The 15,951-nt window shown below is 44.5% G+C and overlaps 1 protein-coding gene across 5 annotated transcripts in view; it reads left to right on the top strand.

Annotated features, from left to right (window-relative positions):
- The window catches only part of THRAP3 (thyroid hormone receptor associated protein 3), a 64,928-nt gene extending 49,807 nt beyond the window's left edge, over positions 1–15,121 (top strand). For 4 of the 5 annotated variants that reach the window (XM_064493754.1, XM_010977533.3, XM_031464751.2 and 1 more), the window contains 9 exons: positions 189–1,094; positions 2,623–3,333; positions 4,238–4,410; positions 5,151–5,262; positions 6,239–6,323; positions 8,336–8,523; positions 10,917–11,112; positions 11,578–11,721; positions 13,560–15,121. In XM_064493754.1, the coding sequence (XP_064349824.1) occupies positions 189–1,094; positions 2,623–3,333; positions 4,238–4,410; positions 5,151–5,262; positions 6,239–6,323; positions 8,336–8,523; positions 10,917–11,112; positions 11,578–11,721; positions 13,560–13,781 (2,737 nt within the window). In that variant the 3' untranslated portion in view covers positions 13,782–15,121. The remainder of the gene's footprint in view (positions 1–188; positions 1,095–2,622; positions 3,334–4,237; positions 4,411–5,150; positions 5,263–6,238; positions 6,324–8,335; positions 8,524–10,916; positions 11,113–11,577; positions 11,722–13,559) is intronic. The other variant, XM_010977534.3, reaches the window with a different exon arrangement.
- The last annotated feature ends 830 nt before the right edge of the window (positions 15,122–15,951 follow it).

Raw genomic sequence — 15,951 nt, 5'->3', positions numbered from 1 at the left:
TTCTTGAATAAAAATGCTTGTGTCAAAATTTCAAACATCTTGGAAGGAGGGTGTACCTCAGTGGTAGAGTGCATGCTTAGCATGCATGAGGTCATGGGTTCAATCCCCAGTACCTTCATTAAAAAATAATAATAAAATAAAATTTTAAAAAATTCAAACATTTCTTCCCTCCTCCATCCCCCTTTCAGTTCTAGGTCTCGCTCCAGATCATATTCTCCAGCTCATAACAGAGAGAGAAATCATCCAAGAGTATATCAGAATCGGGATTTCCGAGGTCACAACAGAGGGTATAGAAGGCCCTATTATTTCCGTGGGCGCAACAGAGGCTTTTATCCTTGGGGCCAGTATAACCGAGGTGGCTATGGAAACTACCGCTCGAATTGGCAGAATTACCGTCAAGCATACAGTCCTCGTCGCGGCCGTTCCCGATCCCGGTCCCCAAAGAGAAGGTCCCCTTCACCAAGGTCCAGGAGCCATTCTAGAAACTCCGATAAGTCTTCCTCTGATAGGTCAAGGCGCTCGTCATCCTCTCGTTCTTCCTCCAACCACAGCCGAGTTGAATCTTCTAAGCGCAAGTCTGCAAAGGAGAAAAAGTCCTCTTCCAAGGATAGCCGGCCGTCTCAGGCTGCTGGGGATAACCAGGGAGATGAGGCCAAGGAGCAGGCGTTCTCTGGAGGCACCTCTCAAGACACAAAAGCTTCCGAGAGCTCAAAGCCATGGCCAGATGCCACCACATACAGTGCTGGTTCTGCATCACGGTCCTCAGCAGTTTCCGAGCTGAGTCCCCGGGAGCGAAGCCCTGCTCTCAAAAGCCCCCTTCAGTCTGTGGTGGTGAGGCGACGGTCACCCCGTCCTAGCCCTGTGCCAAAACCTAGCCCTCCACTTTCCAGCACATCCCAGATGGGCTCAACTCTGCAGAGTGGTGCTGGGTACCAGGCTGGGACACACCAAGGTCAGTACGACCACAGCTCGGGGTCCTTGAGTCCATCCAAAAAGAGCCCCGTGGGTAAGAGTCCACCATCCACTGGCTCCACATATGGCTCATCTCAGAAAGAGGAGGGTGCTGCTCCAGGAGGAGCAGCCTATACAAAGAGGCAAGTATCTTGTTTCCCCTGTCTTGTTGTGTTTTTATCTTACCAGCTGGCAGTTCAGTTGTAATGTGACCTTAGAGCTCTCATTAATGGTAATAAGGTAATTCCCCATTTCCTAAACTTTTCATTTAACGAACTTTAAAGCATCACCCAAGGAAACCTTTAGCTTAACTCTGGCTTTGCTACCTTCCTGAATTTGTATTGCAGCATGAAGTTTCTTTAGACTACTCTGCAGTGATATTTTCACATTTAAAATTTGCCTTGGAGTCTACCAGCGTAAGCCAGAGAACAGTAGAGATTTGTGGGTCTGCTATCAAAGAAATGTAGTCTTACCAAAATGAATGACTGTTGGAGCTGTTAGACCCTCTAGGACCCACCATCTACTGTGATCAATCTGCATCAGCCCATCATGGTGAAGAGCTGCACCCTTACACCCTCCAGTTGAGACTGGGCAGAATGGGAAAGTCCAAAGATTAGTCCAGGAAGACCTTGTTTTAAAATCACAAGGTGGGTGTATGTCCCAGTAGAAGCCAACCAGGCTACATGTTAGGAGAGGACATAACAGTGCTTCTGTCTTTCTACTGTGGGGGACGTGGTGAGTTGGAACCTGAATCTTTGTGTGGTTGAATAGATTGGGATGGCAGAGAGATATAACAGGGAAATTGCACTGGGACTAGGTTGTCAAGAGGGACTTAAGGAGCAGGTGTTTCCCCGCCCATTTTTTTTCCTTTTCTCTTGTTAGCATGTTCTTTGATGCCCTGCTGTCCTTTGGTTCTTCTTTGCTGTATTAATGCAACTATAACTTGATTAGACTTTCTCCATTAATGGTACAAATGAGACATTCAGAATCTGTACTTTCCAGCCTTCAATAAGTCTACTTTAAAATACAAATGTTGTTCCTTGCCAGGATTGTGAATCTAATTAGAACACTTAGGCATGAGATCTGCTTTTCCATAAGAATGAGTAGGATGATTTTTGCCCTCTCCCCTCAATTAACATGTATTTTGTTTTTATTTGTGTTTGCAGTATATTTCATATTTAGATCTTCTAGGTGACTTGAAGCAAATTTGAAGTCTCTTTTGAGACTTATATTTCCAAATGTGAGTGTATAAAAGCAAAACAGTCCAAGGTTGAACATTCTATGTTAACTTTGCTGAAAGCAGATTTTAAGTGACTGAGTGAAGGTTGGATAAGACCTTAATTTTTTTTTTCCTAGACCACTTACAGGTAAGTAGGTTTTTGTTTTTTAGTATCCTAAAAATTCCCTTTGCTATTTTCCTTTTGATTGTTTTTGTAATACACAACTCCACGGACCATGTATTTTTCTCTTAAATGCCAAGTTCATAGATCTGTGAAGAGCAATTTTTCAGAAATCAGTAGGAAGTAACCAGGTAGAAACTCCTTTGGTAACACTGGAATCCAGAAGACATGCTTGTTAAAGAATCAAAAACCTAAGACCATATGTTGCTATTCTGTTTTAGACCAGGTTGCTTAAGACTCTTGTGTGTCTCCCTTGTGTTTTCTTAACTAGATATCTGGACGAGCAGAAGACTGAGAATGGAAAAGATAAGGAACAGAAACAAACAAATACTGATAAAGAGAAAATGAAAGAGAAAGGGAGTTTCTCTGATACGGGCTTGGGTGATACAAAAATGAAATCTGATCCGTTTGCTCCCAAAACTGATACTGAGAAGCCTTTTCGGGGGAGCCAGTCTCCCAAAAGGTATAAGCTCCGAGATGACTTTGAGAAGAAGATGGCTGACTTCCATAAGGAGGAGATGGATGATCAAGATAAAGACAAGGCTAAGGGAAGGAAGGAATCTGAGTTTGATGATGAACCAAAATTTATGTCAAAAGTCATAGCAGGTGCAAACAAAAACCAGGAGGAGGAGAAGTCAGGCAAATGGGAGGGCCTGGTGTACGCACCTCCAGGGAAAGAAAAGCAGAGAAAAACAGAGGAGTTGGACGAGGAGTCTTTCTCAGAGAGATCCAAAAAGGAGGATCGAGGGCCCAAGAGAACGGAAAGTGGCCACAGAGGATTTGTGCCTGAAAAAAATTTCCGAGTGACTGCTTACAAAGCAGTCCAGGAGAAAAGCTCATCGCCTCCGCCGAGAAAGACTTCTGAGAGCCGAGAGAAGCTAGGAGCCAAAGGAGACTTTTCCACAGGAAAGTCCTCCTTTTCCATTACTCGAGAGGCCCAGGTCAATGTCCGGATGGACTCTTTTGATGAGGACCTTGCAAGGTGAGATGTAGTCTGTCTTGACCCTCAGGTATTAGTATCTTAAGTGTTGTCTCCTAACCTCTCTCTCCCTGAAGTCATTGTGGAACTAGAACAGGCCCCTCCTGTACTTCCCCTGCTGTTATCAATGTTATCAATGGAGAAGTATGTGTGTGTGTGTGTGTCACTGAGCGATTATGTGTTGGGGGCAGTATCACAGTGGTGGTGAAGTGTCTTTTTAGTCTTTAGTGACTGGCTTTCTTAGTACCGGATCCCCTCTGCTTCTCTCTTGCCCTCTATTCGTCACCCCCAACACACACCACACACACCACACACACACACACCCAGCCACCCCCGTCGTGTTTTCTTTTCAAGTGCTTACTTGTGGATCCATGCAGGACCCATTTCTCCATTCTTAGCTAAGTCACAGTGTCTGTCAGTACAGGCCTCCATCAAATAATATGACAGTTTTAAAGTTGGGGCTGGGGGCATGAGCACTTCAGGAAAGAGTGCTTCTCACCTGGTGTAAAACTGTAAAAACTGTACAGCCAGTTGGAAGTCTGCCACTCCTGCTTCATTGTCACTTCACTGTGGCCCTGGCTGGCCAAGTTAGTTGATCTTTTAAAATGTCTTCCCATCTGTCATGTGTAACACCCTCCAAAGGAAAGTGACTGAGGTTTAATGCTGCTTCTTGCCCATTTGTTCCTATAAAAGATTCTGAGTCGGGGGAAAGGAAGAGATAGGTTTTGGGTGCCTTTTTTCATAGCTGTGGTGCATTGGGGTTACTTAGAATTTTGGTAGGAAGGAAAAAAAGGAACTCTGGATAAATTTAAAACTCTTTTAAAGCAAGCTTTGCATTTTTAGGATTTAAATGTTCTGACTTTCTGTATATCTTGTTACATTGGGCCTTCCCATGTTTCTTTTTCAGACCCAGTGGCTTACTGGCTCAGGAGCGCAAGCTTTGTCGGGATCTAGTTCATAGCAACAAAAAGGAACAGGAATTTCGATCCATTTTCCAACACATACAGTCGGCTCAGTCTCAGCGGAGCCCCTCAGAACTGTTTGCCCAGCACATCGTGACCATTGTTCACCATGTTAAAGGTGAGTCCAGGCCCAGCCTGCTCAGGCCCCCTTTCCACATGCTTGGCTGCTGCTTTAATAAGCAGAAAGGTAAGTGGGTGAATGAGAGAGTCTTTGGGGACCTTTATCTCATAGATACAGCCTTTAAAGCTGGGGACTGGTTTGAAGGAAATTTCTTCCAGGGAGGTGTTTCTATTTTTTAATTAGAGAGCTGAACATTATGAAATGCTAGTGGTAACCTGTGATCACGAGAATAGGTTAAGTCCTTCATGTGAAAATTTAAAATGCTTGAAAAAGGAGGTATGGAAAGGAGCTTTTCTAGCACCTCTGTCTTTTCCTGTTTAGTAGGTAGAAGACTCTGGAGGTGTTCTGTAGATCTTGTGGTATGGATTTATTCCCCACATTTTTCTGCCATATCCCAGGCAAATAGAGGTGGGCGGGCTGGGGCATGTGATGTAGAAGCTAGGTTTGGGCCAGTTACAGTTCCATCTGAAATTGGAACTCCGGCCAGGAGTTGGTGCTCTGATTCAAGGGATAGCAAGCTCCAGTTTCCTCTCTTTGTATCCATGTCCTATAGTGGAAATCCAGTGCTCAACTGTGGAATGTGTCTGAACCAGCCATTTTTCCTTCCTCTTCCTAGTATGTTTGTCATATGGATTTGATGACTAGTTGTATCTCTGTGGCTGCAGGTCGGTGCAGAGGAGTTGAATGTTGGTTCTACCTTTGATAACCTGACTTGTTTTGTTTTTGACTCCCCACAGAGCATCACTTTGGGTCCTCAGGAATGACATTGCATGAACGCTTTACTAAATACCTAAAGAGAGGAACTGAGCAGGAGGCAGCTAAAAACAAGAAAAGCCCAGAGATACACAGGTGAGGACCTCAGTTTTACACTAGAGGTGATCATAGAAGACTGCTCATCATATAATAAACTTGGTTTTGCCACTTGTTAGGAACATTAGCAACAGAATTTAGTGTAATGCCCTCCAGACTCTCGGTGGTTTGTAGTTGTAAGTGGAAAAGGCATACTTTAATGACCATTAAGTTTCTTACTTGGGGCCTGAGGAAAGCAGCCCTTTTGATATAAATGAACCTTTGTATTCTTGGGAGCTGGCAAATGGTAACCTGAGGTCACTATGAGCTTTCTATGGTAGAGTAAATGTTATTTCTTTAAACAGCCTGTGTATTTCATATATCAGTTCTTCCTTTGGAAGAATTTGCAGCAGGGCGGGGAGGAGGTGGCAGAGCTTGTAGGATTATGTCAAAGGGTTTAAAAGCCCAGCAGGTTTCAGTTGTGGGACTCTATTCAGCAAATAGTGATTTTATCTAGAAACAGAGTTGGCCTTGTCTTTGATTATTTAACAGTCAACTCTTGAACCTGTTGCAGTAGGTAGGAGGACCATGTTTGCATAACAGTCTGGGATTTAGGGTCTTTTGGGATGTGTGTCATGCCAGGCAGTTGTTCCTCACCCAGACCTCATCTCATGGGTGAATAATGGGCCATTTTAATTTCCAAGATGAAAGCTGCTTTTTGAAGGTAGCAGGGCATATACATAGACAGTCTTGATGTGAATTTGAGATTATAGGAATGGCTGTAGCTGAGTTTGTCTTCCTGGCTGTAACAGTACTGGGCAGGAATAAGAAATTTCCTCTGAGTTTGGGAAGTTGGGCTTCTGTGTGTGCGTGCTCTTATGGGACAGTATGAGTATATAAGCAAACAATACAAGTATATGTAAGTAAGTTATGAAACATAATAAAAAGGAATGCCTGTAAGTCCATTACTCAACTTAGGAACTACCAGTGCTGTATTCACACTATGGAATGTTGAACAATTTGTTCTTAATTTTAGGAGGATAGACATTTCCCCCAGTACATTCAGAAAACATGGTTTGGCTCATGATGAAATGAAAAGTCCCCGGGAACCTGGCTACAAGGTGAACTGTTGCTTTGATCAGTAATTCCAACAAAATGAGTGCGTTGGGCATGAACTTGACAGAAATGTGTTTGTTTAAATTACTCTCTACTTAAGTTTGTGTTTTTCTTTTAAGGATGGGCATAATTCTAAAAATGAACTACAAAGGGTTAATTTTTATTAAATGTATCAACAACCTTTGTGAAGTGGTTAGAATATGGTAAATGACCCCAAAGTCTATTGAGGTGAGCTTGAGAAAAAAAAGAGAGGAGTTTTGGAACAAGTGCCCATGATGAGAGAAGAAACTTTATGTGATATTTTTCTGCTTGTAAGTATTATCAAATCAACTATATACATGCGCTATTTCCAACCATGATTTCAAAAAGACATGCATGTCAGAGGAGAGTGAAATATTTATATCTTAACTTAATAGACTGTTTTAAGCAGCTCGTCCAGATTTTTTTCTAACATTGTACCATATCTATCATCTGTCGGTTACTGTTACTTTAAAGCTAAACATTGTTTTGATAGCCCAGCTGCATTTGTAATGATGTGCACGTAAACACTGTTGTTAAGAGGTTAAAGCTTGTATACAGTCTTTTACTATGAAGTACTAGATTTGGGTTTTTAAAAATCTTAGTATTTATTGACCATCATTCCCATATACAGTTGAAATTTAAAATTAGAGATGGCTCTTATGATGCTGCTGAAACCTTTTCTAAAAAATACTGATTTTCAAGTTTTCCAAACAAATTTGTCTTGTTGTTGAATGTGATGAGAGGCATTCTTGCACAATCTCTCTTCTCTCCCTTCCCCCTTTCCTTTTCCTCCCAGTACCCACCAGCTTGGCACTAACCATGTGAAACACCAGGTTTTGAAGCATCAGAAGAGATCCTGTCCTCTCTGCCTTGCAGAGTCTGCTCGTTAGAAGTGCTGTGTGCACTAAGGGAGCTGAGGCTGTTTTTTTGTTTTTTTTTTTCTTTTTGTCTTTGGAGGGTACAGAGGCCCCATGCCCTCTCAAAACAAACCAAGTGATAAACCTGCTTACTCTGGTTTAGTTAAAGTTAAATTTCACTTCAACAGAAATCTTAGTTGTTTGTGTAAGTAAAATGTTAATACAGGATGAACTACTTGCTCCTTCCTTCCTCTTTTTAGGGAGCTTTTACTTCCATGAGACAAGTCTTAGTGTGTAATGTCCCTGAAACCACCTTGTATCTCTGCTTTTACTGAGTTTCCTAAGAGCTGTTGAAAGCCCTTGGCATGATAGTTTAGGGTGAAAGGCCGCTGCCACTGCTGTTGCTGGCCTCCTACTGTGTCTGCAGTATACATACCCTGATAGGTTAAACTTCCTAGGAAGTTAGCAAAAAAGATTTTCTTTTTTCTTCTCTTTTCTTTCCTTCTTTCCTCTTTCCCTCTCTTTCTCTCTCCCTCTCTTTCTTTCATAAACTTTGATCTGGTATTGCCACTTTATGAATTCTCCATTATTTCGATAATCTCTCTTGAGAAATTTCTCAGTGTAACTAAACATTTTGGAAGGCTGCTTAAGTCTTCCATTGTCTGTCTTTGGACTCAGTACTCAGAGATAATTGCAAGTAGAGGATAGGCCCAGGTGGCTGCCACTGTGTAGGTGGGGGAAAGATAATAGTGGTTCTACTCAGTGGTGACTAAGCCCGAGCCAGCCTAACCAACACCCTCCAGAGCTGATTTTGGCCTTCTCAACATGTGGCTAGCCAGAGTCATTACTGGGCCACGGAAAGAAAAAGCAGAGCAAGATCAACATATGTGTGTAGTGGGGGAGGTATTTGCAGAAGACTATCATCATCATCATTTTAGAGAACTGATTTGGGCTCTGTAGGGATCCTTAAGAAGCGACATCTGTGGAACAGCCTGTACCCCTCCCAAGCACCGGTGAGGTGCCTCACATTCCCAGGGCTTTCTCTGCACCACTCCACTGGAGTAGATCCACAGTTTGTGGGTGGTTGAGTTGGTAGCCTTGAATCCCAAAAACCTAAATTTTGATTTCTCCTTTGGCAGAGTGAAGGAAAATACAAAGATGATCCTGTTGATCTCCGCCTTGATATTGAACGTCGTAAAAAACATAAGGAGAGAGATCTTAAACGAGGTAAATCAAGAGAATCAGTGGATTCCCGAGACTCAAGCCACTCACGGGAAAGGTCAGCTGAGAAAACAGAGAAAACCCATAAAGGATCAAAGAAGCAGAAGTACGTAAGCCCTGTCTGTTACCTCATTCAGACTCCTGAGTGGATTCTTTTGTCTGCCCCCACTGGGCTGTAGAACAGACCCTCCAAGCCAGAGAACGCGAGGTTAGGAACGATAGCAACTTACGCAGTTTCTTCTAACTGTCAAGTAAGATCCCTGGTTTGAAAACAGAACTTTTGCATGAAAGTGGCCATGATCTTTGTCCAGAGAAGGCCTCCTGGGAGATCAACGGTTAATCTGGTTATAGGGGCATTGTGGAGAATCATGTGGGAATTCCTTTTGCTTTTGTTTTAGACATGTTCTTTGACATACTCTTTCTCATCACAAATCTTCTCGGGAAGGTTATGTTTTAGAAATGGCTCAAAGTTGTTAGGGTAATAATAACACTGTTTGGTCAAAGAAACAGGGTGGAACTAAATAGGACAAGACTGTTGATCTTAAATGCCTTTCAGACTAGTTTCACAGACACTTCCAAGAGAGGTGTTCCAAATATTCTTGAAACAAAGGTAGCATTGTTGAACTTATAGGACAGCATTTATGTCAATCTTGTTGTTTCTGTTTATGTTTTTGAATGTTCCATGATTTTTCAGTCATGTCTCATTAAAGGTAGCAGAGTTGAAGCCCCACACCTTCCTGTAAGAAGCAACACAACTTACGCTGTTTCTGAACTTCAGCTGGCAGGCACTTCCATATCCATTTTCTGATAACAGCCCTTTGAGTTAAGTTAGACAGTAGGCTGGCTACCCACTTTGCCCACTTTGAAAGATAAAGAAGTAAGCTCAGAATGATTTGCCTAAGATCACACAGTATCAACTGACGTCCAGACTCAGATCTTCTGTTCCACTTTGTCTCCCCCTCTGCTCTGTTACTTACACATTACAACCCTAGCAGCTTTCAGGGCTGCCCACAGATAAAGGATCTGATCATCCTAAATAGGGAATGGAAATGAGAGTACAGTAGTCTTCAGTGCTGCCACTGGTAGAAAGGGAGCAGAACCCCTCAAGCATTTCAGGACTGGGCTAGAATTATTGGTCCCACCCAGTTCCTTTCCCTGGGACATAAGCCTCTACCTCTGACTTGCTGTGTGACCTTGAACAAATCTCTTGCAACCCTAGTATTTTGTGATTGGGGCAGGAAGAAAAATGATAGTGTGTCACTGTTCTCATTGTTTATCACCCTTGAGTTTACAAGAACTCTCTCTCATAAGAATGGCTCGCCCAAGGTCACATAACTAGTAAAAGGCAGTGTTGGGACTCAGATCTGTGGCCTTTTGGATTCTTAATTTTGAAAATCTCTTGAAGTAGCACTGATTTCTAGGAGTCAGACATTTGAGTTACAAGAAATTCTATTGCAGTATCCCCTTTTTATGAGTAAATGCTAGAAAGAGCCAGTAGGATTCAAATATTTAGGTCTTCTCAGATGTTTGGGAGTTCCCGGAGAGGGAAGCAAGATGCTTTTCATAATAGAGGAGGGTAATGAAAGGTTACTGACACCTGGCTGGCTTCTCCCTGTAAGTCCTCCTCTGCTCCTGGGAGCCTGGCCTTTCTGCCACCTTAGAGGCAGCTGGTACCCTCCTCTACCAGCACGTGGCAGGGCTGGCCTAGACCTCTAGTACATAGACAGTGACTTCTTGTGTTAGTCTAATTTGCCCTAGTCTGTAATTTCCTCCAGATGAAGGGAAGGAAGGGAAATAACTGGGAAGAGTTTCCCCAGATCCTGTGCTTAATGACACAACCTGTTTGAGCTCAGGGAAGGTGGTTTGTAGAGTAGTGATATTAAATTAGTCAGAGCTAGGTTTGAATCCAGGTCTCCTCAACTCTTGTGTCACCTGAACTTCTTAGCTAAAAAATGGGGAAAATAATACTGAATAATCATAATTGCCATTTACTGCATGCCTGCTATGTCAGTGTAAAGTGTTTAGGCACCTTTTTTTAAATCTTTAGAGCGACTGCATGGAGGACGTGTTCTTGTAAGAAAGCAAGCTAATATAAAGCGGAAACAGGTGGCAATATATAAAGCCTTTCCCAGTACCAGATATGCTGTGGCTAGTAACGCGGTGTTAGTTTCCTTCTGCCTTTCTAATCCATGCATGTATATTACACTGAGCTACCAGGGGCCATGGACTGTGTTTTGTTCTTACCCCTGTGTATGTCCCATGTTCATCACAGGTTCAGGCACAGATGTGTCCTGAACATGACTGACAGAATTGGGAGGAAGCTCTTCAGGTTCCCTGTGTGGGTGTGTTGGGGATGAGTTGCTTTTCAGGTTACTTGGCTTCAGTGTCTTCATCACAGACACATTCCTAATTGCCCTGTGCTTCTTATCCATGAGCCCCTAGCTGAGGGCTGTACCTTAGAGGCTTATTGATTTCCGTGGCTCTTCTGTTGTTTTATAGGAAGCACCGGAGAGCACGAGACCGGTCCAGGTCGTCATCTTCTTCCTCCCAGTCATCCCACTCCTACAAAGCGGAAGAGTACACTGAAGAGACAGAGGAGAGAGAGGAGAGTACCACGGGCTTTGACAAATCAAGACTGGGGACCAAAGACTTTGTGGGTCCAAGTGAGAGAGGAGGCAGAGCTCGAGGGACCTTTGTAAGACCCTGCCCCTTTTCCCTTTCTCTAAGCCCCATACTCGCACCAATTCTAATTACGTGCTTATCAGAATACTAATTTTGTTGCCTTTGATGCCCATAATCCAGCCTAGAGATCCTAGAATCTGGATTCCCATTCCCTGGGCTTTCCATTTTTAGTTTTTGTTGCCCACCCCCATTCGTAGTCACTTAGCCAGAAAGCCATGTAGGGCTTCTGGTCTGAACTTCCCCACTTACCTTGACTCCTGCTGTGTGTAGGGAGGCCCTTGCACCATGTTGGCCTCTGTCTAGTCTATAGACTTGAAATGAACAGAAAGGGAATGGCTGGAAACCAGTTGACCAGTATGTTGACTGGAGGACAGCTGTCTGTTTCGTGCCAAAAAGATGTTTGAATGAAGACGGGGAGTTGTTTTCCTCCATTCCTTACACGGTTCCTTTGTTCCTTTCCCCTCGTTTATTGCCGCAGCAGTTCCGAGCCAGAGGGAGAGGCTGGGGCAGAGGCAACTACTCTGGTAACAACAACAACAGCAGCAGCAATGATTTTCAGAAGAGAAACCGGGAGGAGGAGTGGGATCCCGAGTACACGCCCAAAAGCAAGAAGTATTACCTGGTATGTGTCTGGGAATAGCCAGGGAGGGCCAGAGGGCCTTTGGCACACACAGTAACTGATACCCAGGCCTTAATTGGTCTCTCCAAAACTGATTAAATGTGTGTGCAGGCATTGCACTGGGTACATGTGTACTTGTGGGATAGTATAGTGCTGGCAAGGTTAGTGTTCTCTAGAGAGGCAGTCCTGACCTTGAAAGAGTTCTCTTAAGATGTTCATGGATCCCAGGGTAAGCAGGGAAGGTTGCTCTTACCTTTTTAGTCTGAAATTATTTTACTGCTCACCCTCCCTAACCTCAGCCTCCCTCTAGCCTTTACCCAAGGGATAGAGCCATAATCTTCCCCTGAGGCTGCAATCACTGTTGCTCTGCAGCACAAGATTGACAGGAAAGACAGCTCAGGATCTCTTTCTGAAAATTGGGGATCTGTCTTCAAAATGAAATGCCACTGGGGCTTCTCTCTTCCAAGCTGTTGGTCATTGTCAGATACCAGGCCCCTTTCTGGGCCTCTCTCCCTCTCCTAGGGTAGGGCTCTTCTACGCTGAATTACCTGTCCAGTGAGTGAACTCTCTTGGCCTTGCTAGGTCAACAGCTTGTTCAGATCCAAGCAGATGTAACTGAGTGTTACAACCAAGGTAAAATTGCTGAGTCTTTCATCACCCATGAGAACGATTGGCATGGAAACAGGTTGTTGTGTAAATCACTATGCATTATACAACATTATATATATACACATTATTAAAATGGCTATAACTCAATAAAAAAGTGTTTTAAAAAAATCACTGTGCATAGCCAACTTTGCTTTTCTAGGCCTGCAGGGAGCTACTTTGAGATTCCTAGAGGACCCTTGAACCTGAGGCCATTTCCAGGGGAAATGTTGGCTGGGCCTAGCATAGGTACTGGCCTGGGGCTGCGTAGGTACTGGCAGGGGAAAGGCCGTACAAAGCCCTTTCCCTTGCCCCTGTCTGCCACCTGAAGGAGCATTGCCAGCCTGATTCATTTATGCTAGTGAAGAAGCAGCTGGCCCTTAGCTGAGCTAACTCCTCAGGAGCCTAAGGCACTACTTATGTAGGTGGATGGTTTAGACTCTTTGAAGCCTTGAGTATGATGAGGTAACAGTGACTTTGAAAATGCTTTCTCATTCACTCATAGGATCCCTCCTTCTCTCTCATGAGATCATCAGAGCAGGGATTGTTTGAGTTGTGGGCTGTTCTTTTTCTGCCACATTGCCTCCTTGTGTAAAACTAAAGAGGGGAGATGACAAGATAGGAGGCTGGGTTCTGGTCCTGCCTTTGCCACTAACTAGCCTGAGACCATGAGCACATCATTTGTCCTTGGTCTCACTGCCTGTTCTTGGCTGAGGTGGGGAGGGTTGGGGAGAGCTGGAGTCCCAGCTATTTATTCTGTGTTGCTTCCTTTGTTAGCTGCCTGACAACCCAGATCAGACAGTTTCATGTTTTGGGGTGATTGACATTCTCAAACTCGCCCTTTGAAAGGTGGTGTACCAAATAATACGGAGTTAAAGTTCCTCAGGCTGTTTCCTCATCCGCATAGTGGAGGGTGATAATGATAGGGTAGATGTGAGGATTACATGAGATAATGCAAGAAAAGGTCTTTGAGTGCTCCGTGAAGATTTTATCATCATCATAATGCCTAAGCAACTTAGAATTCAAGGAACCCAGCTGACTATTCTCAGATCTGAATCAGTATTTTTGGAGTCAGGGACAGGGAGGAGGAGAGGGCATAGGTTCATCTGAGAAAGTCATATTTGGGTGGGTGCCAAGGAGAGGGTTCTAGCTGCTCTTGTGCACCCTGGCATTGATGGCAGTTTTCTTCCCCTCAGCACGATGACCGAGAAGGCGAAGGCAGTGAGAAGTGGGTGAGCCGGGGCCGCGGCCGAGGAGCCTTTCCCCGGGGCCGGGGCCGGTTCATGTTTCGGAAATCCAGCACCAGCCCCAAATGGGCCCACGACAAGTTCAGTGGGGAGGAAGGGGAGATTGAAGATGACGAGAGTGGGACAGAGAACCGAGAAGAGAAGGACAATTTACAGCCCACAGCTGAGTAGCGGGCACTCTTGATGGGAGCCCCTGCCAAGGGAGAGAGGCGCTGGGAAGATGGCTGGTGAGGAGCTAAATAGAGGAGCCTCAAGAAGATGCTGAAAATCCCACCCCTGGACCCCACCAGCCATGCAAAATCCTACTACAGCCGAAAGCATCCCTGGCGCTGTGTCCCACTGGACAGAGGCTACTGGCCGTGGGGCCTGGGGTCAGGCCCAGCTCTTGATCAGAACACACCACATTGGGCTTTAGCTGTGTGTTTCTCTTTTGTTGTTGGTGTGTGGGGTGGGGGCTGGGGTAGGGAGGGCAGAGCGATTCTTGGATTTTGGTTTGTTCCCTATTAGAAACCAACAGTTTTATTCTTCATTTCATTTCATTTGGAGCTAAGTGGACTAACTTGATGATTTTCAATCTCTTTTCCCTTACCCTGATTTTAAAAGCCCTTTTTTTTTTTTAGGCATATATAGTAATATTAGCAGAAAGATTTAATTTGGGCAACTTTGATTCTTAAAAGAGAAAACAAAGCATGTGAATAAACATTGAAGTGTTCACCTCAGTTTGGGACCAAACTGCTTGGATCTTTGTAAAAATCGGTTTTGTATGTCGAGGAGGAGTTCAAGGCTTTTCTGACCACCTTGTGTCCCCTTTTCTGCGCAGCCATGTATCACGTGGTGTTACTCCTAACCACACCCCATGTGTGGTCCCCCTCCCCCCCAGAGTATTTTCTGATTTCTTCTGGGCTGGGCACCCCCTTCTCTACCAGCAGCTCCAGTATCCCAAACTTTCTAGTCCTGCTGATCCTCTCAGCAACAGGGGTGGAAACTGGATGGTAGTTTCTGGTCTGTTTTCTAAGAAACTTCTGACTTCTATTATCTTTACAAATATAAGATGAGAAAATAATTTTTTCAATATTTTTTATTAATCTTTTTATAAAAATGAAAAGAAACTCCTATGATCGATTAAGGAAGGTGGTTATGGCTGGGTGGTTTGTGGGGGTTTTTTTTTCCTTTTTTTTTTTAACCTTAAGCTTTAAGTTGAAACATTCTCAGATGTTTGGGGGGAAAACACCCTCTTAAAATGGGTCCTTGTGCTTGCCTTCTGGGGAGGCGGTCCTGAGCAGGTGAATCATATGGCATTTATGCATATGTTATATGCGGACTGCACCCACCTCTTCCCCCCTAACCTTTGCCTCTTGGGTTGTTGTGCTACTTTCCCCTTACTTTGCTACATTTCTATAGTTAAGTTGGTTTTACTTGAATGATTCATGTTTAGGGGGAAAAAAATGAAAATACCCTTAAAATTTGTTTCGACTCCTCCTGCAAATAAAATAAATGAAGTGGCAGATGTATTATGGGCTCTGGTCATTGTCACCTTGAGTGTGTGTGTGTGTGTTGGGGGTAGGGTGGATGTCTCCCATAGCAGCTTCAGGGAACATCGAAGACAAAATGTCTGGGGGCTGGGCCCAGACTGTTAATCAGCCCCATCCTCTACACCCCATTCTCAGTAGTTCTTGGAGGGGCCTCAGCCACCCCTGTGCTGGTTAGCATTCCAGTGGTTTTGGTTTATATTCTGTACCTTGGACACCCTAGGAGAACCAGATTTTTTCATTCTGGTGTCATAAGCAAGGACTTTGGCTTCCATAGTGGTGGGGCAGAGGTCAAGGGGTGTGGATAACAGGTTTGGTCTTCTGTGTTCACCCTGAGCAGGAAGATGGCCTGAAAGCCTAGCCCATGTGGGGCAGGCATTAGGGGGGCCCTAACCTTTAGCGCTTGCCAACTCTGGCCTTGGCTGTAGGGAGCAGGACCTTCAAAATGTCCTGAGGCTCCCTTCCTGCTTTCCTCCCAAGGAGAATCTGGAGGTATTTTCTGAAACAAAACCAGGCCCCTGTGGCTCGAAAGAAGTTTTTTGTACTCTTCCTCCTTTCTTGAAGAGCGGGGTAGGCCAGGGAGGAATATGCCTCCCTGGGAAAGCAGCAATAGCTTTGTGCACACACCAGCAACCAACCCCTCCACCCAGGACCCGCCTTAAAGCGGTTGCTGCCTGCTGGTGGGGGGGGCACCCTGGTATGTGCCTCTCCCCACCTTTTACCCTGCAGCTAAAAGCTTGCCAGCTGAGAGAGGGGAAGCCAGGGAAGGCTCAGTGCTATTGGTGGATGGGGGCCTCAGGGCCGAGGCTAGA

The sequence above is a fragment of the Camelus dromedarius genome, chromosome 14 (assembly GCF_036321535.1).
Source record: "Camelus dromedarius isolate mCamDro1 chromosome 14, mCamDro1.pat, whole genome shotgun sequence".
NCBI lineage: Eukaryota > Metazoa > Chordata > Mammalia > Artiodactyla > Camelidae > Camelus > Camelus dromedarius.
Note: the sequence above shows the minus strand (reverse complement) of the source record. Positions and strands in the feature narration are given on the sequence as shown.